Genomic DNA, 23,043 nt, shown 5'->3' with positions numbered 1-23,043 from the left:
TCCTAGCAGTTAAACCTTTCTGTTGATATTGCTGAAAACTTTAATACCTGTTAAGCTTATTCTGTTAAAGGTGCTAGTACAGTATCTTCCTTTAAGTAGAAAAGATAATTAAATACCTTTACAACAGAATATGTCTTTTTTTAACCATCCATTTTTGTTTGTTTTTTGTTTTGTTTTAGCCAAATACTGGAGATAATGTCAGCAGTAAGAGATGAGGACCCACTGGAATTAGCCAATACGCTATATAACAACACCATTAAAATATTTTTTCCTGACATGTAATTGGTATGTGTCTTCCATTTTCCATCATGTATGTAAAATTTCATGGTAAAATTTACTGGAAGTTTCAATAAAGGAATTCTCTGGAAGTTGTCTAAAGAGGCATATTATCACTGCACACCCTCCCCCTCCTTTTTATCCATAAAGTCAGATCAGGACTTTTTAAGGTCACTAACGTCTAAGTTTAAAACAATGAAAAGTATTTCATTTTGTAATCTCTTCAAGAGTCCAAAAGGACAATTTTAGGTCAACACTGCGAACACAGAACGGCTAACAAATATACTGATTTTTACATCAAAATTAAACAATTAGCACGTTCTGGTTTATACCAAAGTTTAGTTGATATAAGCCTATTTCTCAACTGTCACACAATCTCTGAATCATGACTTTCAACCCCAATTCAATTACAGCGCTCCTCAAAATTCAAGTCTGGCAGCCTATTTTTTCCTTAGTTTTAAAATACTCTACTCTACATATAGCCTTGATCCTCTGGTCCAAATTCTTTTATTTCCTGGATTTAATGTGATGTCCTCTGATTTACACCTTCATTTTCCCACCCATTCATTTTAAAGAAAAACTAGGGTCCAGAGTTACATTGTATACTTTCATTGAGGAATCTTTGGCACAGTTGACGCACCATATTATCGTTACATCTATTAAAAAGCTATTTGTTCAAATTTTGTCATAAAAACGTGAAAACATTTTATTCTATGTACAATAATGTACACAAATTTAAATAGGTCACCAAAGAGACCAGAAGTAATTAAAGAGGTATATTTACAGTAGCACATCACAGTAAACGGAAAACCATTCACAGATTCAACATTGATACTGTTTTTGTGCTTGGTTACACACTGAAGTGAAGCATATTACTCCATTTTGGATGAACTGAATTTTAAACAAATACCTCAATGATTAGTAAATGCTATTTTAATCAGTATCATCATTAATAAATTCTTCAGCTGCTGTGCCTGTGTGCTGAATCACTCCGTTTCTTTCTCTTTGAACATCATCATCACAATCTGTACTGTCATCTTCGTTCAATTCCCTGTCAGATTCAGCAGCAGCTTCTCTTATAACTTCCTCTGGGTTTTCATTGGGTGCAATAAATCCATTGTTGTTAGATATATTTGAATTATCCTTGATATCATCTTCGATGTAGACTTTTTGATGGCACATTGGACAAGTATCTTGAATGTACAACCACTTCCGAAGGCAAAGTGCATGGAAATAGTGATTACATGGCGTGATACGAGCGGATGTTGTAAACTCATGATAGCAGATTGCACATACATCATCTATTTCTTGCAAGCGGCTCCCTTTTATTTCAGGAAGTGAATTAATCTTCTTAACAGCAGTCCTACGATTCATGAATGTCTTCCAGCCATTTTTTGCTTGTAAGTAGATGTTAAAATAAGCATGCAGACACATCATACAAGCCCGAATTTTACTTCCTGACTCAAACATCATTGTATAAGCCCCATTTCCAAACATTACTACACCAAATATAAATTCAATAATGTTGCCTGTTGAACGAACATAGTAGACATAATCATCAAGCTTTTCCCAGAGGACATTATAATAGCCATCAATCATGAACAATGTATAAACAGTGAGAGAAACAATTACTTTTAAGCAGAGTTCCACACAAAAGGCTGTAACTGCAAACAACCATGTATTTAGTGCATAGTGATGCCAAAGAACGTAACTGAGTAAAACAGGAAGAATAAATAGGCAGGCAGAGACAAAGAGCACAGGAAAATGTCTACGAAAAGATGACACATGAGAGGCACTGAGAGACATTAATACAGGATCTGTCATTCCATGGATGAAATGCAGGACTGCAGTTAATAAAAGGCACATGTTTCTACTTAAGCGAATAAGTCTCTCTTCTGGTCTTAGCCCACTTAAACCAGTCTGAAGAGCCAAAATAAAAAATAAAACAGGTGCTACAAAGCCAAGCCGCCTGTCATCTTCTTCAGTTGATCCAATAAAGGCTAATATTCCAAGGCCCAAATAATGGGCTATTGAGGAAATTATAGCACTCATGCCCAGTACAGTTAGTGTGGAATCACATCCACTAATGATAAGATTGCAAATGAGGTCCCAGAAATCATCCCAAGAAATGAAGAAGGAATCCGCTTCATTTGCCATCCTTAAAATGTAGACTAACACTGTAGCCTGAGCTGTGATTCTTGTTAGCCAAAAGACTCGCAGTATATCTGGGAAACGAATCCTCTTCCATGTGTCCTCCATTAACAGCTGTAATCCATAAATTCGATACATGTGCCTCACTAAAAGATAAACATATCGTGTGGAATAATAAAACCACTTAAGTTTCACTGCCAAGACAAGCACTGTATTTAATGTGAGAATCAAGGAAGAAGTAAAAACTAAAGTCTCTCGGATGTGTAATGGCAGCTCTGTGATTAAGCCTATTACAGGAACCAAAAGATCCAAAATAATTAATTGTGAATAGATGGAATGAATTTGGAGTAGTGTAATATATCCAATTCCAAACGTCAGCTGTAGAACGATGAGTGCCATCCATAGCGAGGGCCCTTTTCTAGGAAGCAGCTCAATTCCAAAAGCTGATGTGTTGTAGGCACCACTGAAGTCAATGTGCAAAGAAGCATAATAATTTACCAACACTGAAGTTGCAGCTAATAGGAAGGCTAAGCTGTACATGTAAAACTTGAAAAGTGATCGCTGTGACAAGATCAGAACAATACTGGATACAAATATACCTAAAAAGAAAAAAGAAAGGTCATTTGAATGAAACATTTTTAAGAATGTTTTTCCACTAATAGCTTTGATATTCTTCCTTTAATTAGGAAATAGGAATATTTTCAAAGTTAGGAACATTAAGATTCAAGACAATTTAGGCTTAAAGGCCAATAAAGATTTGGTAAAATCAGAGTTCAACAGGACAGACCAAACATTTTTAAAAATCTCATCCCTTATTTTCTGACTTCCAAAGTAACTGAAGTAGTACTGTATGTCGACACCAAAGTACTAAATTATCTTCAAGATGAGCTTGTAGTGATACATACATTTTAACAAGTTTAAAACTCTTGAAAGAACATGTCCTTTTATAATTTCATAATCATTAAAAACATTTAAAATAATTCCATTACAAAAACATCAAGAATTAAAATAACCAAAATGGAAAAACATTTGTTCCTATTAAATCAGATTTCTTTTTCTTAAAAATATTCTTTAGGAAATTGAGTTTAAGTTTTATACTTAGACCCAATTCCTCCTTTTCCTCAAACTGAACTCCTGCTGGCTCTTATTTTTCCTGCACCTTAAATTTGAGCATTCTCCCATGGGTCCAAATTCAGTTTTATTTTCTTTCTATGTATTCTCCTGCAGATTTCAGAAACACCCTCCAAGTTCCCTTTTTCCTGTTCATTACTGAATTTTTCTTCAAATAGTCAACCCTTTTATTGTTCTTCAAATTATAAAAGTAACATTCACAAAACTAAAACATATTAAAAAAACCAATGGTCATCTTCCCCCTCCCCCACTCCATATGTAACCAGCGTATCATCTGAGGAGCACCCAGTACCATCTATCTTTGTACTCTGACAAATTTTTTGAGTGAGATTACAATAAACATTATCCCAAGTATCAAGTATGGAAATGACACCCAAATACTCACCTAGTTTCACTTCTACATTACAACTACATCAGTCCAAATTTCTAAAATCTAACTGGCCTCAAACAGCTCTTCCTTTCAATTTCCAATTTCAGTTAAAGGTACTAGTATTCTTTTAATGGTACCTCTAAGCCCCCTACCCTCAAACTTGGACAATTGCCAAATTCTACTAACATCTATATATTCTGTTTCTCAGTGACACCAAACCATTAGTCTCTCTAAAAACTCACCTTGGCCAAATTCACCTACAAGCCATCACCAAATTGCCTTTCTTCGTTTCTCTGCTCAAAATACTGCAGCGGCTCTGAAATGACCACAATCTACATTTCTTGTCCTAACATTCAAGAGTCCAATTTGCTTTACAGTAATATTCCTCCCACCACACACCAATGCTCCAGACTTCTTTCCCAAACACACCCCTTTCTTGGCCACAACTGCAGCTGTGTTTACATTCTTCTCTTTGCTTGGCATGATGGCCCCACCAACTTCCCAAATCCCTGACTGTTGGAATCCTACCCAGCCCACAGACCCCTTCCTCTGACAGTGACTGTTCCTTCAGCACTCCTACAGAACCTGGTGAAACGCTTACAGCTCCTATACTGCCTGAGAGTGTAGTTCGTAGTGACCTGAGTAGGTATCATCTACTCTATTAAATAATGTGTCCCTGATGGCAAGCAAGGGTCCTACCTTCTATACCTACGGATACCAAAATATTTTGGAGAAAATCAATACAATTAGTATTCATTAAGGAAATAAATGTTTCTGTCAAATTCTGCATTATATTTTTAAAGGCAACCACAAAATACAACCCACTTAGAAACTGAGACCCATGAAAAGGTAAGACAAAGCTGAGAAAAGAGAGCTTGGAGTATAGAAAAAGTGACAAACTCCAAATTTAACATTCATCTATCCACCTTCTTTCAGCATGTAATCAAGAAAGACACTGCATATTACAATGGAGGCATTTTACAATCCACTGTATGTAAAATCGAGGGCTAGTTCCTCTAAATGATGACTGTGCCCACGAACTTAAAATTTATCCTGTGCCAGTGTATTAGGTTATTTGTTAAAAGGAGAACAAAAGGACACAATCATCTGCAAGATACATAAACCTCTGCATAAGAACCACCTGATTCTCCAAGCAAGTGGGCCGCTAATAATCTCCCAAAGAGCTGACAGCTGGGAATAGGCCCTTTTGATATAAAATGGACTTTCTTTGAGCAGGATTAGAAACCTTTTCCATGGGCCCGCCCCGTGGCCAAGTGGTTAAGTTCACACACTCTGCTTCAGCGGTCCAGGGTTTCACTGGTTCTGATTCTGGGTGCAGACATGGCACCGCTCATCAGGCCATGCTGAGGCGGCGTCCCACATGCCACAACTAGAGGCATTCACAACTAGAATATACAACTATGTACTGGGGGGCTTCAGGAAGAAGAAAAAGAAGGAAAAAAAAAAGACTGGCAACAGTTGTTAGCTCAGGTGCCAATCTTTAAAATAAAAAAAACCTTTTTCATGGAAGATAACAGGAAATGAAATTAATGCAGCCACTATTAACCATACGTAATCTTACTTTCTCTACATAGAAAAACAAAAGTCAATACTTCTCCTGAAACAAAAACTAATCTCCTAAAACGAATCAAAATAATTTCAGGTCTATTTTATAACACTTAAAAGGGAGAAAGTCGGGGCCATCCCGGTGGTGTAGTGGTTAACACCACGAGCTCCACTTTGGTGGCCCAGGGTTTGCAGGTTCGGATCCCAGGCATGGACCAAGCACTGCTCGTCAAGCCACACTGTGGAGGCATCCCACACAGAGGAAGACTGGCACAGAGGTTAGCTCAGCAACAATCTTCCTCAAGCAAAAAGAGGGGGTAGTCAAGCGGGGCCTGTAAATTATTTTTGTCAACTTGCTACTACAAACTGGCAAATCAATCTTTACCTGTGAATATTCATGAACTTTGCTGTAATTTATAACTAGTTCTTTTTATTCTAATAGCTTTTTTCCCTGAAGCTTATTTTTACAAACAATCGAGGGGCCGGCCCCGTGGCTGAGTTCGCACGCTCCGCTGCGGCGGCCCAGGGTTCGGATCCTGGGCGCGGACACGGCACAGCTCGTCAGGCCATGTTGAGGCAGTGTCCCACATCCCACAACTAGAAGGACCTGCAACTAAGATATACAACTGTGTACGGGGGGGGGGGGGGGGGGTTTGGGGAGATAAAGCAGGAGGAAAAAAAAAAAAAAGGTTGGCTACTGTTGTTAGCCCAAGTGCCAATCCTTAAAAAAAAAAGGAAGATTGGCAACACTGGTTAGCCCAGGTGCCAATCTTTAAAAAAAGAAAACAAAAAACAAACGAAGGAATGATTTGGGTTTTAGAAATGCCGCTGGAGAAGTGCCTATTTTGCTTTATGTAAATGTACCAAAGGAAAAAAGGGAGAGCAGGCTATAACAGACAGACAACGCAGTGAGACTACAGCCTCAGAGTCCACATGCGTCCTAGCGAGTTACCAACCTGGAACAACTCTTTCTTGACTAAAATTATACCCCCAAGATGTAATAATGACCAAACATTTCAAGAATAGTATTAAAATCATTTTAATTCCTGCCCAAAGTTTGCATGTACCTGGGGTTCTTAAATTTTTCTTTCATACGCATGTTCCTATGTATGGAATATCGGAAGAATCAGCTCTCCTTTCACAGAAACAAGTCTCTCAAGTGACATTCTGCTTCAGTGGCCTTTAAAGAGTGTTGTCAATAATATTTTTTATGTTTTGCTGCATTTTCTCAACTTCAGGCATAAAACTTGGTATTTACCCTGTAGGTCTAAGAAAGTTAAGCCCAGGGACAGTTTCTAATTAGGATCTAAGAGTGATCTGCATAAGTTATCAAGGCTTTTTATAAATGCTGCTTTTTAAAGGAAAATCTCCTTGGGACACTGGGGAATAGAATTAACTGAAATCACAACTTAGGGATCCAATTCTCCAGTGGTCAGAGAATTACACTCAAGTTCTCAAGGTAGGAAAAAAGGTAGGTATCAAAATCAATTCAGGAGCTTTGAAGCTCTATATGAACTCAACCATGAGAGAGTTCAGGGTCTTTTCAACTTAGATTACCAAAAATAAGCAAACAAAAACAAACAAGCAAAATAACTCCCATCATGCATGTTACACAACAAAGTGTTTAACTCTTTTATGTGTAAAGTCTATTCACATCATTAAACTTCTGGAAATTTAGGACTAAAAATTAGAAGAAAATAAGACATAACATTTACAACTTTCCAGGTACCTCAACTTCCTTTAAAACATAATCTAAAGCAAGCTGTGGAAAAAACATTTCAATGCCCAACAGAATGAAATGGAATACCACAGAAATAAATGTTATGACCACCTTACTCCCAAGGGAGCCCTAAGCAATAAAATGTAGGACAAAAATAAAATATCTCAAAATGTTAATCTGTAGGTGTACTTGATGAATAAACTATAGCATAAGGAAAAATTTTCTATCAAACTCTCATTTTAGGTTAAAAAAATGGTATTTTAGGGGCCAGCTCCATGGCATAGTGGTTAAGTTCAGTGTGCTCCACTTCGGCAGCCCACGTTCACATGTTCAGATCCTGGGTGCAGACATACACCACTCATCGGCCAGGCTGTGGCAGTGACCCACATACAAAAGAGAGGAAGACTGACACAGATGTTAGCTCAGGGCTATTCTTCCTCAGCAAAAAACAAAAGAAAAACAAAAAGTATTTTAAGTTTTTTATTCGTAAGATGAAACTAAAATTTTGCTTTTAAACTAAGATTTTTAACAAGTATGTTTTTAATAAAGAGAAATATGTGAACACGATTTCTTTTGAAAAGTCAAAACCTATAGGTATTAAATGAAGAATAAACCAAGTTTTGGATAAACAAACACATTCATATACACTCTTTTTTGCTTTTTATCCAAAGATCTCACTATAATTGTTGGGTGTTTTTTTACCCTTTAAAAAAAAATTTGCATTTCCAATTATCATAGAAGGCATTTTCCAATTTATTGACCATTCATGTTTCTTCCTCTGCGATTGCCAGATTACCTTTTGCCCATTTATAAATGGAGTTGTTCTTTATTGCATTATAGACAAAAAATATTCTGACTACAAATTCCTTGTCAGTTATCTGTAATGCAAATATCTTCTCCAGGTGTGTGGTTGGTCTTTTCACTTTTTGGACGCTGCCTTTTGATTAATAGAGATTAAGTGCTTTTATATATTTTTAAAGATTTTTTTTCTTACTCTAAGATTTAAAAAAAGACATGTTCTATATTTTCCTCTAAAAATTTTACAGTTCTGCTTTTCATATTTAGGTACTAATTTACTAAGAAGTGACTGTTTATATACTGATGTGAGGTAGAGATGCAATATAATTATTTCCATGTGAATAACTAAATGACCAATAATTCAATAGTCTATATTTATCTCAATGTACTTCAATTCTACATCAAGTTTCTATATATACAGGTGTGGTCTGTTTCTGGCCTTTCTGTTCTATGCTATTGGTCACATTGTCTATCTCAGTGGTTCTCAACAAAGATTGGATTTTGCGCCCCCCCCCCCCCCCGCACCCTCGACCACTGGGGTCATTTGGCAGTCACAACTGGGAAGAAGTGGGGTGTTACTGGTATCTAATGCGTAGAGAACAAGGATGCTGCTAAAAATGCTCCAATTCACAGAACAGCCTCATTCCACCCACCAACGAATTATCCTGTCCAAAATGTCAATAGCGTGGCTGTTGAGAATCCCAAGTCTATCCCTAAGCAGTGACAATCACCACTGCTTCACTTTGTTTCTTCACTTCATAGGTTTTCTGAGTTCTTTCTATAGTACCAAAAATAACCATCTCATCCTTTTCAACAACTTTCTTGTATAGCTAAACCTAATACAATGAACAGATTACCTTTTAACAGATTTAGATGAACAATTTGCTGCTGTTTTCTTATTACCAACAATGCCGCAATGAATATCGTTGCCCACAGACTTCGTACAACTATATCTTTAGGCCAAATTCTTACAACTGGAATTGTGAGTCAAAAGGTATATGATGAATGTCAGTTGATAGTGCCAAATGGCTTTACGTAGAAGTGACAGCCTACCAAAATTGTGTAACTTTACCTATTTTCCCATCCTTTGCCAAACTAGTTCCTATTCAAATTCTGAACTCTTCACCAATCTGGTAACTGAAATTTTGTTTTGATTGCATCTCTTTAATTATAAATGAGGCTGAATAATTTTTTTTTTTTTTTTTTTGCTTATTGACCATGTGCATTTCATTTATTGTGAACTGCTTATCCTGGGCCCATTTTTCTCTGGGAGTATAAGTTTTCCTTATTGACAGAGTAAAACTTACTAGGACTTCATCTCATATGATGCAAATATTTTGCGCTCAGTTTGTCATTTTTAAGGATTTTTTTAAAAAAGGAGTTTTGTCAAAGAAGTTTTTCATTTTTATGTAGTCAAATTTATCAAATTTTCTAATTTCTGGATTTTCTTCTATGTTTAGAAAGGCCTTTCCACTTCAATGAATTATCATGTTATGAGTAACACTATTAAAACAAACTCCCATGCTTGCATTTCCTGCTTTGGATTTGGATTTGCTAATTCAGCATTATGCTGCACTGGGTTGCATTTCATTTAGCATTTAACAGCTCCTAAGAATAGCTTAATATTTTAAATACTTTATATATTATGATATGATTTTATTTGGATCTCCAAAATGAGATGCTTTATATTCTGACGTGCTGAAATTTTCCTGTTAGTTTGATACCAAATGAAAGTACAGTTGTGGTACTTTTTTGTAGGGAGAGGGGAGCAAAATTTTCAGAAACTACATACAAAATTGGTAATGCTTTTCCTACAACAATTTTCCTTTACAATCTACAATTAGATTTCCTTTTTTACAATTCTATTTTAAAGAAAAAGGTGAGACCGACAAGTTTTGAGATTTATATACAGCAGTACTGAGAGGTCTACAATTATAAAAAATACTAACCAGGTAGAACAATTAATTTCAACTATCCTTTGGTATTTTTTACACACGAACCCGTGACTTTCAATAACAACATAAGATGCCTCATTGAATGGGCCTCAAATATTTAAGACATTTGTTTTTACTCAGGGTGAAACTTTTAGCACCCAAATCAGTTTTTAAAAATTTTATTAATCTTACAAATGTGAAAAATTAGCATAATTATACTGGAATAATGTAACGAGCAGTCGGGTGATAGACTTAGAAAATATTTTGTATTTCATATAAAGTCTGATGGGGAGAATATTCTAGGATCAAAATTCTCAAATAAACAGCACCAACATTTTGCTGATGCCTTCAAAAGACCAAAATATCTGTAACAGAGTATGGTCTTAACTGGAGTATTAAAATATTTTTTAAAGAGCTATCAGGCTTACTAACAGCTAACATTTAAACAGCCCAGTACTGTTCTAAGAGCTTACATCTTAACTCATGTATTGTTCCTAACACCCTTTGAGAGAGAGATCATTATTGTCTTTAAAAAGGTAAAGATAAGAAAAGGGAGGCACAGAGCAGTTAAGTAATTTGCTTGAGCTCACATTCTTCTCTAATTTGTCAAACACAAACTTCCACGATCACAAAAATAAGACGCATGGATGGAGCACAAGGAAAATACCAGATTACTGTGTTGAATGTTCTTAAACTAAAAATGATTTAATTAAGGAAAATTCTCCTTTTCCTTAAAGCTCCCCCACCTGAAGCTCGGCCCTGAGAGCACTGCATAAGCACCTGGTCCCAGAGAACGTCTCAGAGGATCCCAATGTTCCATGCCCTGAGAACCTTCAAGGCAGTGGCTACACTATTTGCAGAATGAATATGTCAAGCCTCTCAAACACAGCTCCATTTTTTTTTCCTCCTCCACTGTGGCCTCCTCTCAAAGCAAAAGTGGGAAAAGCTCCTCCACCCTCAAGTCCATATTACATTTGGTTATTCAGTCCCCAAAGTACGTGGTTATTCCAAATCTGACAAAGTCCCCGAGAAGTCTGTTAGCGTCTACTCTCTCTGGCAAGCTCTCTTTGTCCGTGGGGTTAAGGAATAGAAACGATCTGTTTCCCCTGTTTCTCAGTCTCTCCATCCCAGGAATCAACATAGGTCTTACCTGCATGCAGATTATCAACTAATGTGGGTAGGTAAGCGGGGGTAGGAAGCTGGCAGTCTGTCAGGCTCAGCTGGGACCACCTCTCTATACTGAGATAAGTAACTGCCTGTTAACTTATGACCATGAGTGACTTCTAACTGGCAGGAATAAAATGCCTTCCCAACAGGTCCCCATTCTTATTAATTTCATTTTAACATTATTTAATTAACCTAACTTTTACCCATGACTATTAGAATTAACATATGTTAAGTATGAAACATTAAAGCCAGTCAAGGCTCTTTTTTAAAAATTGAGGTATAAGTGCCATATAGCATTGTATTAATTTCAGGTGTACAACCTAATGATTCTACATTTGTACACACTGCAAAATCACACAGCTCCATTTTTGCCACAAATAATGAGGGCATTAGACTTCTGCAGTGGTTAAGTAGGAATGCCTGGGATTAAGCAGCTGGTGGGTTAAGAGAAGTCTTGTGCTAAAGACCATCATGTTCACATCTGTTAGTTTTCAGATTTAGCATACGATCATTACTATACCATTCTGTATCTGGATTGCAGCTGTACTGAGGAGGAAAGTGAACCATCCTTGATGTCAGAAGACTTTTAAGCCTACGTTCTGGCAACGACTTACTTGCAGTCAAAAGCAAAACAACCTCTATGACCCCTAGTTTCCTCATCTGTAAAATGAGACTAACACCACCCAAGTCTGAGGGATATCTGAAGGTTAGGTTAGATAATACCAGTAAAAGCATTTTGCAAAAGTAAAGTACTAAACAAATGTAAAATGTTATTTATTACTAAAAACAAAACATCAACATTACCACTCTCTCTCTCTCTCTTTTTTTTTTAGGAATTAAGAAGCAACAGATGGCTCCTAATTCAGAAAGGCTTGGTAAGGACCTCACTAACAGCCCGCCCCCAGCAACACTTCAAAAACACTAGCCTACTAAAAACTTATCACAAGAAATTACCTCACCAACAAAATTTGCCAAGTTTCAATTACTTAAAAAAATTCTTTTACGCACAAATGCTTCTCATTCTGGTGATACAAGTGAAGATGGGGAGTGAAATATAAGATGCTTTTAACACTCCATTCATATGCGACAAAGACACTGATTTTCAGAAGTCTCTTTTGGAAAAGTCTCATCACTTTCTAGCCACGTTTTCATAACCATTTTCAACATCATCTTCTCTATTCATGGAAATTTTTAAGACTCGTTAAAAGTATCGTCTTCTTCATGAGGATTTTTGGTAATGATTTCAAGGTCTGACATTGGAAACAGTCTCTCTCTCGTTTGGGTGTCATTTACCGCAGACACTTCATGACCATGTGGATACAGAAGTGACAACAGACGAGCACTCTGCATTTCGGAAAGGGGGAAACTGAGGCCCAGGCCTTGGCACGACAAGTCCAAGGTCACAAATGGCGAGATTGAGGCCAGCAGAGTTGCTGTTTTCCAAAGCTGTCGCATAGGACACGCGCGGTAAGTCAGCACTCATTCCCCAAGAGAAACAGCAGGCAAAGAGCCGCATGCTCACACATCCGCGCTTTCTCCCCGCCCTCACTCGGGCGCAAAACCGAACAAGGGGATGACTTGCTGGGAGGACCGCTCCGCTGTCAACTCTGAGACAAGTGTCATCTCCTCCCCCACAGCCCACAAAGACGCCGCCGCGGGGGGGGGGACGAAACTGGTTCTCAAACACGCACGCACCCACGACCCACGGCCTCCGCGCGGCTGTCGGCTCCCTGCGGCACGTCCTGGCCCGCAGAGCGGTCCCTGGGGCGCAGGCTACCCCGTCCCCCTTACCAAGGAGCCGGAGGAGGATCTGGAGCCCGATGCAGAACCGGCCTTGGCTGGAATCGTAGTAGGAGTTGAAGATGGCGTCGATGATGTAGAGGCAGGGCACCCGGAGCGCCACTTCGAGCGCCGCCCAGACCTGCTGATGGGCCATCCGCACCTGCTGCTGCGGGGGCCCCACCGCCGCCATGAGCCGCTGCCACACCGGGGCTGGGCGGGCCGGGCAGGGCCACGGGGGCAGGGCCCGGGCCCGCGGCCGGGGCGGAGGCTCAGGCGGCGACTCCGCCCCCGCCCTCCCTCCTCTCGCGTCTCTCTCGCGACCCGCCCCGCCGCCCGCTCGTGTCGCTCGAGCTGGAGCAGGCGGCGGAGGCGGCGGCGGCTGAGGCAGCAGAGGCGGCTCAGGGGAGGCCTCTGGGTGTCGGTGTTTCCGGCTGACTATGGTCTGGCTCCTCCTCCCTCCACCGCCTCCCCCGCCCGCGGAGCCACCATCTTGACCTCGCCCGCCTGCCTCTGCCGTTGCCGCTGTTACCAGGCAGGGAAGCTGCGCCCGCCGTCACGCGAGACCGCGAGGCCCGCGCCGCTGTTGCGTCATAATCTGGCGCTAGGGGCGCTCCTCGGGTCGTCACCACGCACGGCGTAGCAAATATCTCAAAGCGTTGTCATGGTTTCCTCCCACTTTCGCGGCTTTGGCACCACCCCATGGCGCAGGCGCTCTTCGGCAGCCGCGCCCTCGGGCCTCTGGGTGGCCGCCTGTCCCCCGGCGGCGTCGGCTGGGCGAGGGACTCCCTGCTCCCGTGGACGGCAATTACTAGCTGTTTTATTAGAGCCCATTAAATGTCCCATAAACATGGTTCAAAGCTGCTTGGGAGGGGGAAGGCCAAAAGGCGCCTACCCCACCCCCGGGGGCGGGGTGTGAGAGAGGGCGGGCGTTCCGGGGAAAACACCTGCGAGGCTCTCGGGGCTGTGCTGGAGGCAGGCTGCGCACCCTCCCTGCAGCTGCCGCCGGACGTGGCGCTGGGTTGGGGTGGTAGGCGCTGCCAAGAAGAACATCCCTCACATCCCCTTGCACATCACCGTGCCTACGTCCTACCCAATTGGACAGAACTGAAGACGCTCATCGGCCACAGTTTGCTCGTGTCAAGGGCCACTGTGACTTAAGGCAAGAACCCGTAAGCCTCTGTCCTTGATTTCTAGTCTTCTTAGAGGTAAGCACACCCAGGCAGTCCCTTCTCTCCTCCTGAGCAGAAGAGGTCAAACTTCTCTCTGTTTTTGTAGGGGATCAGAACATGCCACTTTGATATACGCATTATTTTGAGCTGAAGGCAATTGAGAAACAGCAGCAGCCCCCCAAAAAGGAAAGGCTCTCTGCTTACCCTCCATTTGCCTAAAAAGCAGGACATAAATGTCCATTCGTAAAGCTGTCTCCCTTTCCCTTACCAACAAGAGGACTCAGGCTCTCAGTCACCCACAAACCTTATAAACTACCCTTATCTTCCATTAGTTTCCTTCTATATTGACTTTCCCGCAGTTTGCCAGCCCCTAAACCCCCTGTCCTTTGTCTTGTCACTTTTTTACAAATTTATTGTTAAGATGCTGTAAGCCTCGAGTTGTAATTGCCCCTTTGAGTTATTCATCACTGGGTTTTTCCCACGTGTATGTGCACCTCGCCAGTTAATAAACTATTTTTCTCTTGTTAATCTCCCTTTTGTCAGTTTAATAACCAGGGCCCCAGCCACAGAACCTAGGACAGTAAAGGAAAGCATTTTTTTCCCCTCCCCTACACTTTCTTGCCTATCCATGTAAGTAATATAGTCTGGCCGTCCTTATCTTTCTCTTCCTTTACCAGCAAATGAGAGTGTAAGTTAGGTCAGAGTCTGCACTGTAGACCCAGCCATCTTGGATTCAGGGGGATAAAATAACAAGCAAGAACCTGGCTTGCTTGGGCTCCTAGCCCCAACTGCACGCTGCAATCCGGTTTATGTTGGGGCTTTACATGGGTGATATCTTCTATCAGTTAAGAACCCTCAAGAGGGGAGGAGGTTTCTAAAACTCCTCCAAGACTCCTTACTTTCGGTGGAGGTATGTGTGGTAGAATGACTGAATCCAAACTCCTGACTCCAGTGTCAGGTTTTAACCTTCTCTTGTTCTCTCCCACTGATAATGACTGCCATCTGTCTAGTGCTTACTGTGTACTAGGCACTGGGCTAAAGGCTTTACATTTTGCTTAAATCTTTGCATCAGCCTTATTTTGGTAGGCATTATTATCTCTGTTTAGAGAGGAGGAAACTGAGGTTTAGGTAAGTAATCAGGATCACAAAGTTAGTAAGTAGTGGGTGGCTAGTGTCGCCATAGCTAGTACGAGTCAAATCCAAGATTTGAACTCAGGGCTACCTGAAGCTTAGAACTTCAGGCATCGTTGATTCCTTCCTCTTTTCACTCACAGCGAATCTGCAACCAAATCTTGTCCATTCTTTCTTTTTATTTTTTAAGCTTGGCACCCGAGCTAACATCTGTTGCCAATCTGTTGGTTTTTTTTCTTTCTTCTATTCCCCAAAGCTCCCCAGTCCATAGTTGTATATTATAGTTGCAGGTCCTTCTAGTTGTGCTATGTGGGACACCGCCTCAGCATGGCTTGATGAGCAGTGCTAGGTCTGTGCCCAGGATATGAACCTGCGAAACCCAGGGCCACTGAAGCAGAGCTCGGGGGCCAGCCTCTTGCCCATTCTTTCTTGACAGCCTTTTGTACCCATCTTCTTTCTATTGTCACTCTCACTATCCTAACCCAAGATCCTCCTGTAGCTTGCCTGATTTATTGCAATATCCTCATTATGATCACCACTTTTTCTAATCCAGTCTGTTTACTTCTGCCAGGTTAATTTTCCTAAACTGCACATCTGGGGAATAACCTTGTAGTTATGAGACAATTCCCAAAGGAAAGCAAACTTGGTAAGGTGAGAGGACTATGAAGAGTTATATAAACTCAGAGATGTAAATTAGCTCCTCAACCCACACGTTGTGCTGCCTGATTGCAATTTAGAGCAAAAAGAGACGCTATTATGGAGAGGAGGATCCACAAGGACTAATCTAAAACAGGAGTGTGGTAGAGGAGACAGGAGGTGAGTCCCATTACATTAGGGTCTTGCAAAATGGAGAGTGAAATAGTTCATGGGCTTTCCTCTGATTTTTATTTAAAAAGTTAAATGTAGTAAATATTAAATAAAAAGATTTAAAAAATAAACGAATGCTTCATTCTTATTAAACTTTCTAATCTTAATTTGATGCACAAATTTCATTAGTATAAGAATTTCTAATTCACACTAAATTCCATCTTGGGCCAAGAATTTTCAGGAATGGTAGCATAGTCATTCTATCTTACTCACATATGACTTCAAGCAAATCTCTTTAAACTCTCTAAGTCTCACTTTCCCCATCTATAAAATGAAGGTTTGAATAAGATTCTGGCAAGAACTTTAAAATACTACCTTAAAACAAAATTTATATTAATGAGTTAGTTTTTAGAATGCTTAGGAATTATTAAGATAGAAGATAAACTTTCAAAGAAATAGCTGCAATTCACTGAATCTAATCTTTGCTTGGTTTCTACAAGGACTGGAATGTTGCACAACTCAGGTATACATTTATAGTGAGTCTCCTCAATTTATATTGAGAGTGTGTGTGTGTTCACACAGATACACAAACTTTATATACATAAATTACCCATGGTCAAAAATAACAGTCTGTCAGGGGCTGGCCCCATGGCCGAGTGGTTAAGTTCGCTCGCTCCGCTGCAGGCAGCCCAGTGTTTCATTGGTTCGAATCCTGGGCGCGGACATGGCACTGCTCAGCAAACCACGCTGACGCAGCGTCCCACGTGCCACAACTAGAAGGACCCACAATGAAGAATATACAACTATGTACCGGAGGGCTTTGGGGAGAAAAAGGAAACAAATTTTAAAAATCTAAAAAAAAACAAAAACAGTCTGTTCCTTTGGCTCTAATAGTTCAAAAGCCTTTTAGTAGCTCTAAAAAACCTTTAGATGTAGGATGTGTAAAACCTAGTTAGAATTTTCTGTCAACATTTGCATCAGCCAAGTCTTTGTTATAAGCAACAGAAACTGATTCTGGAGTATCTTAAGCAAAAAGGAAATTTCTTAGAGGATTATTTTCATTATTCCTCAAGATTTCAAGTTCCAAGAGTGACCATGCAATTGGTCAAACTTACTGGACCATGTATCTGTAACCTAGCTGTACCAGGGGGCAGGTACAAGAAGCTTCCTTAGTGGGAGGAAGAACAAGGAAGCTTGTTCTAGAACAAGCACTAAAAATTAGCCACCCCACCCTCCCTGCCAATATATTATGTATTTCCTTCAAATGGAAGATGGAGATACTGGTAGGAGAGGTACGAATTGATAATCCAACAAAGGATAAATACATGCCATAACTTTATCTCAGACCTTGGGAATTACTTAAAAAATAAACTCTGATCCTAAATTACTTCATAGCTTTTCTCATCTCATTAAATTTCAGATACACCCGTCAAAATTCAGCTATTTGAATTTCCTGGTTTTGTAAATGCCAAATGAATAGAAGAATCTGTTTTTGTTTAGTTAACAAAAACAATAACAGAGAATATAGTGGCATTTGGAGTCAACGTTGAGTATATACTGACTGACTGGTTCATTCCTTCATTCAACAGACACATACTGAGCACTTTTCTATATGCCTGGCAGTATGCTTGCCCACTTCTGCCTCTCACTAGTTCCCTGGCTCTAGACAAAGTGCTTAAAACTCTCTAATCTTCAGTATCCTCATCTGGGAAAAAGAAAAAAAGGTTAATATTGCCCAATAAGATATGAAATACAACAAACTTGTCCAAGGACACAGATAATAATAGCGGCAGAGCTCGTTTCTTAACTCTGTTTTCCTGATTCCAGAGCCTAAGATCTGATCCTCTGCAAGTAATTTCTCGTGCTTGTAACACAAATTAAAACAATATATTTTAAGTACTTAGTATGGGATATAGTAAACAAATTTTAGGAGAAATACTCATTGGAACCCTTATGATACTACACACAGCATTTTGCAATGACTCCATTTATGGTTCAGGAGTACTGCGAAGATATTACTTGTTTGGATGGTTACATGTGATAATCATTCAGTAGTACATAATTGATATTAGAATATAAATAGATGATACATTCAAATACATTAATCATCTAGGGTGATGGTCAAGAATAATCTGAGAGCTGAGATACTGCTGAGAAGAGTGCAAATAATCCTAAGTTAAAAACATCTGTCAAGGCAGGGAGCCCAGAGAAGATGGATGTAGTGTCCAACCGACAGATGGGAAGTACAGGACCCTTCACCCTAGACAGGACCCTATAGGCAGGGCTTCTTATAATCACTTCTCATTTCATAGCTACACCCAAGTAGAATAAAATCTTCACAATGGGAGACTCCATCTTGTGAAGATGGCAGTTTTACCCTATCAGTTCAATGTAATCCCAACAAAGAATCTTAGCAGGTTCTTTTTCCCCAAAATTGACAAGCTGATTTTAAAACTCATAAGAAATGCAAAAGGTCAAGAATAACTCAGGCAATCTTAAAGAAAAAAGTTGAAAGATTTACAGTATCAGATAGCAGGACCTATTCTAAAGCTGTAATAAAGACAAGATGGTATTGGTCTATGGATAGAAAAACTGACCCATGGAACAGAAGGGAAAGTCTAGAAACAGCCCTCCACTTATACAGTGGCCTGATTTATGATAAAAGTGACACTACAGTGCAGTAGAAAAAGGATGATAAAAAACCAGTAGTATAATGGGACTTTATGGATACGGCCTAACAAAGGACAACATATCTCAATGGTGAGACACTGGAGGCATTCTCCCTGAAGTTAGGAAAAATTTAACATTGTATTAGAGGTAGGAGCTGGGAATAGGGCAAGTTAGAATGCCAGAAGCTTCCATTTTTAACCAAGATTTAGCTATTTTTCTTGAATAATGCTCCTTGGATTGTTGCAAGCCTTTAGTTACTTTCTAGAGTGCTGAAAACGTTGATTTTGACGATTTTTGCCAGTGTTCTCTTTGCTTTTATGGAGGAGCCAGTTTTACGGAGGTCCTTATTCTGTCATTTTGGAAGTTGCCCATTGTACTCCTGGTATTGGGTACGGAAGTATCGAGAGATGCCCTAGTGGATGCATTGAGTGTGAGATACATTCCTTCCTGCCCTCATTGTGTGACAGTCACCCTACTTCCTCTTGATGATCAGATCCGATTATCCCAACCAGGATGCTCATTCTTCCTTGTCTGCTGGTCCCTTGCACAAGGAGCCTGAGGTGTCTGGGAAACCTCAGTAGGTTACTGTTTAAAGGGTCTGTTATTGCGTCTCTTGATGAAAGAGTTGCCCTGTTAGGAAGCAGCCCTGCAGACTCACATAGTTGTGGGTCAGGAAGCACAAAGTCCCCACATGGGTCAGTGGGGACGATAAGTGGGTGTATTAATTTCCTGTTGCTGCTGTAACAAACTACCACAAACATAGTGGTTTAAAACAACACAAATTTATTCTCTTACAGTTAGGGAGGTCAGAAGTCTAAAATTAAGGTGTCAACAAGGCTGCGTTCCTCCTGAAGGCTTGGGGGAGAATCTGTTCTGTTGCTTTTTTCAGTTTCTAGAGGCCGCTTACGTTCCTCGTCTCCTGGCCCCTTCCTTACATCACTCCATCCTTCTGCTTCAGTCACCACATCTACTACTTGCTCCCACCTCCCCCTTGGAAGGACCTCTGAGTTATATTGGGCCCACCTGGATAATCCAGGATACTCTCCCCATCTTGAGATCCTTAATCACATCTGCAAAGTCCCTTTTACTATGTAAGGTAACATATTCACAGGTTCTGGGTATTCAAATGTAGACATATTCTGAGGCCATTATTTACCCTACCACAGTGGCAGTTCTTTTTCTACCCTTTTATTCCCAGACCGACATTTTCTATCTGTGTGGGACATGGCACTATCTAATGGGTTTTGATTTAGAGTGTATACTGTGTCCTGGTGGATGGCAACCCATCTTCACAGGGTATTGTCTCCAAACTTTTGCTTCAGTGTCAAAGTTTTTTCCACCACTCCATCAGGCCAGCATTTTCTAGATTGTGTTATGTGACAGGACCAATGAATACCATGGTCACGTGCCCGCTGAAACAGCTCCTTTGCTGTAAGTGGGTCCCTAGGTCAAAGGCAATATTATGCACAGTACATATTGATGGATCAAACACTTGTAAACGCTCAGATAGTAGTCCTGGCCAACATCTTGTGGGCAGGAAAGGCATACTGGTACCTGGAGATGGGAAGATTCTAGTCAAGGTGAATCACTGTCTTTCCAGGATAGAAGGAGTCTAGTATAATCAACCTGCCACCAAGTAGCTGCTTGATTTCCCTGAGGGCTGATGTTCTGTCAAGGGCTTAGTGTTGAACATTAGAGAGTGGCTACTTGGTGAGTGGGAGCCTTGCTGTTGGCCTCTTGCTAACCTGCATCCCTGCGCCATGACCACATTCAGGAGTGCATTATGCCACTACTGGTGTAGCTGATGACTACAGCTGCTGAAGTTAACTGGCCAAGTCTTTTTATTTACTTGGTGGTTGAGTGCCTCTTCCATGGTGGATTGTCTCTGGTAGACATTACTATGCAATACAAAGTTCTTTACTCATGTGCCCAAACCCACAGATTGCTCCACTGCTCCTTCTCCAGGCTTCCTTGTCCCTGATCTTCCAGTCTTTCCCATTCCAGGCCCCTGATCAACTAGCCAACCTATTTGCCACTTGCCATGAGAGTATATTCTTACTTCAGGCCACTTCTCTTTCCACACAAAGTGGGAGATCAGGAATATTGCCCCAAATTCTGCCTTCTGGGGGGATTCTCCTCACTGCTGTCTTTTAAGACTGCTCCTGAGTAGGGCTGTAGGGCAGCAGCAGCCTATCTTTGTTTCAAACCCATATTACGAGAAAGCCCATCACTGAATTTAGCTCTGGCTATTTGTCCTCCATCAGACATAAGAGCCTCTCAAGGGGCCATGATTGTGAGCTGAGGGAGGGACATTGGTGCAAGAGTTCTAAATATGACCTGGGAGTCTGGGCCACCTGGCTGTGCACCTATTTATTTCCTCTGGCCCTGTAATCAGTCCCAGATGTGCCACTTCCATCTTATGATGGATTGACTTGGTAGGTCTGACAAAACCCAGCTCATGATGGACAGCTCTGGCTACAAGGACACTTGCTATCCCATGAGATGCTCAGTTCCTACCAAGGCCCATTAGCATGCAAGGAGCTGTTTTTGAATGACATATGGGTCTCTGCTGCAGATGGCCGAGGAGTCCACCTTGTGAGTCTCTCTGGGAGCCTGCCATAAACTCCCATGGCTGCTTTGCTTCTCACAGATACTCTTGTCCCATAGAATCTCCTGGATTGAAATAAATGTCAACAATGGCACAAAGGTTGGGAAGGCAGAAAGGAAAGGAAAGTATACTGCTGTAAAGTTCTTATACTGTATGCAAACTAGTATAATTTCACTTGAAGGTAGACTGTGATAAGCCAAACATGTATACTAAACCCTAAAGTAATCACTAAAATAGAACAATAAAGAGTTATGGCTAATAAGACAAGAAAGGAAATAAATGGAATAAAAAAATACAGTCCAAAAAAGGGGGGGAAAGAGGGCAAAAGAACAAAGAACAGATGAGACAAATAGAAGGAAAACAGCAAGACGGTATATTTTAAACTCAACTGTATCAATAATCACATTAAATGTCTAAACAATCCAAAGAAAAGAGACTGTCAGATGGGAGAAAAAAGAGAAGAGCAAGACCCAACTAAATGCTCACTACAAGGAACGCATTTTAAATATAACAACAAAAGAGTTAAAAATAAAAGGACGGAAAAAGATATGCCATGGTAGCAGTAGTCCAAAGAAAGCTAGAGTGACTTAATATCAGAAAAATTAAAGTTCAGAGCAAAAATATTACCAGAAATAAAGAGGATCATTTCATAATGATAAAGGAGTCAGTTCACCAGAAGACATGACACTAATTACTAAGCATATAGCTTTAAAACACATGAAGGAAAAACTGATAGAAGTTCAAGGAAAAATAGAAAAATTCACAATTATAGTAAGCGATTTCAATACTCTTGATAATTGATAAAACAAGTAGAGGATCAGTAAGTACATAGAAGGTTTGAACAACATAATATATAATACACTTGACCAAATTTACATTTACAAAACACTCTACCCAATAACAGCAGAATATCCTTTTTTTCCATGTATATGTGAACCATTCACCAAGACAGACCATATTCTGGGCTATAAGACAGATTTCGATAAATTTAAAAGATGCAAGTCATACGAAGTATGTACTCTGACCATAATGGAATTAAATTATAAATCAGTAACAGAAAGATATCTAGAAGATTTTCAACTACCTGGAAACTAACACACTTCTAAATAAGTCATGGATCAAAGACGACATCAAAAGGGAGATTACGATGTAATTTTAATTGAAAGAAAATGAAAACACAAGATATAAAAATTTAATGATGTTGCTAAAATAGTACTTCAAGAGAAATTTATAGCAATAAATGCCTATATTAAGGACTCAAATCAATGACCTCAGCTTTCTCCTCATGAAACTAGAAAATGAAGTCCAAAGCAAGCAGAAAAAAAAGAAATAATAACCATCAGAGCAGAAATCAGAAGAAAAATAGAAATGCAGTAGAGGAAACCAATGAAACCAAAAGCTAGTTCTTAAAAAAGATTAGTAAGGTTGAGAAATCTCTAGCCAGATTGCTCAGGAAAAAAGATACAAATTATCAATCTAAGTAAGGGGTAAGGTGGTAACACTAGAGATCCTACCGTTATTAAAAGTACAATGAGGCAATATATCAATACATTTGGCAAATTAGATGAAATGGATAAAGTTCCTTGAAAGACAAAAACTACCAAAGCTCATTCTAGAAGAAAGAGAAACCCTACATAACCCTGTATCTTTTAAAGTTGAATCTGTAGTTACAAATCTTCCGCAAAGAAAAATCCAGGTCCAGATGGTTTACTGAGGAATTCTACCAAACATTAAGAAAGAAGTAATAACAACTCCACACAATT

General features: G+C 40.0%; 2 protein-coding genes across 24 annotated transcripts in view; one reads left to right on the top strand and one right to left on the bottom strand.

Annotated features, from left to right (window-relative positions):
• Positions 1-368, top strand: part of TATDN1 (TatD DNase domain containing 1) — a 39,716-nt gene extending 39,348 nt beyond the window's left edge. For all 23 annotated transcript variants that reach the window (XM_070481571.1, XM_014854032.3, XM_070481568.1 and 20 more), the window contains one exon: positions 180-368. In XM_070481571.1, the coding sequence (XP_070337672.1) occupies positions 180-282 (103 nt within the window). In that variant the 3' untranslated portion in view covers positions 283-368. The remainder of the gene's footprint in view (positions 1-179) is intronic.
• A 398-nt stretch (positions 369-766) lies between these two features.
• Positions 767-13,437, bottom strand: RNF139 (ring finger protein 139). The gene is made up of 2 exons (XM_014854029.3): positions 12,905-13,437; positions 767-3,026 (listed from the first exon to the last, which is right to left on the bottom strand). Exons 1-2 carry the CDS (start codon positions 13,083-13,085, stop codon positions 1,210-1,212), a joined length of 1,998 nt encoding a protein of 665 aa, XP_014709515.1. The 5' UTR covers positions 13,086-13,437; the 3' UTR covers positions 767-1,209.
• Positions 13,438-23,043: the final 9,606 nt, after the last annotated feature.

Source organism: Equus asinus, chromosome 12 (genome assembly GCF_041296235.1).
Source record: "Equus asinus isolate D_3611 breed Donkey chromosome 12, EquAss-T2T_v2, whole genome shotgun sequence".
NCBI classification, from domain to species: Eukaryota; Metazoa; Chordata; class Mammalia; order Perissodactyla; family Equidae; genus Equus; species Equus asinus.
Note: the sequence above shows the minus strand (reverse complement) of the source record. Positions and strands in the feature narration are given on the sequence as shown.

Coding starts and splice junctions, on each gene's coding strand:
- RNF139 (XM_014854029.3), bottom strand. CDS start 13,085: ATGGCGGCGGTGGGGCCCCCGCAGCAGCAGGTGCGGATGGCCCATCAG. Junction 3,027..12,904: donor GATCCTCCTCCGGCTCCTTG/GTAAGGGGGACG, acceptor TTTTCTTTTTAG/GTATATTTGTATCCAGTATT.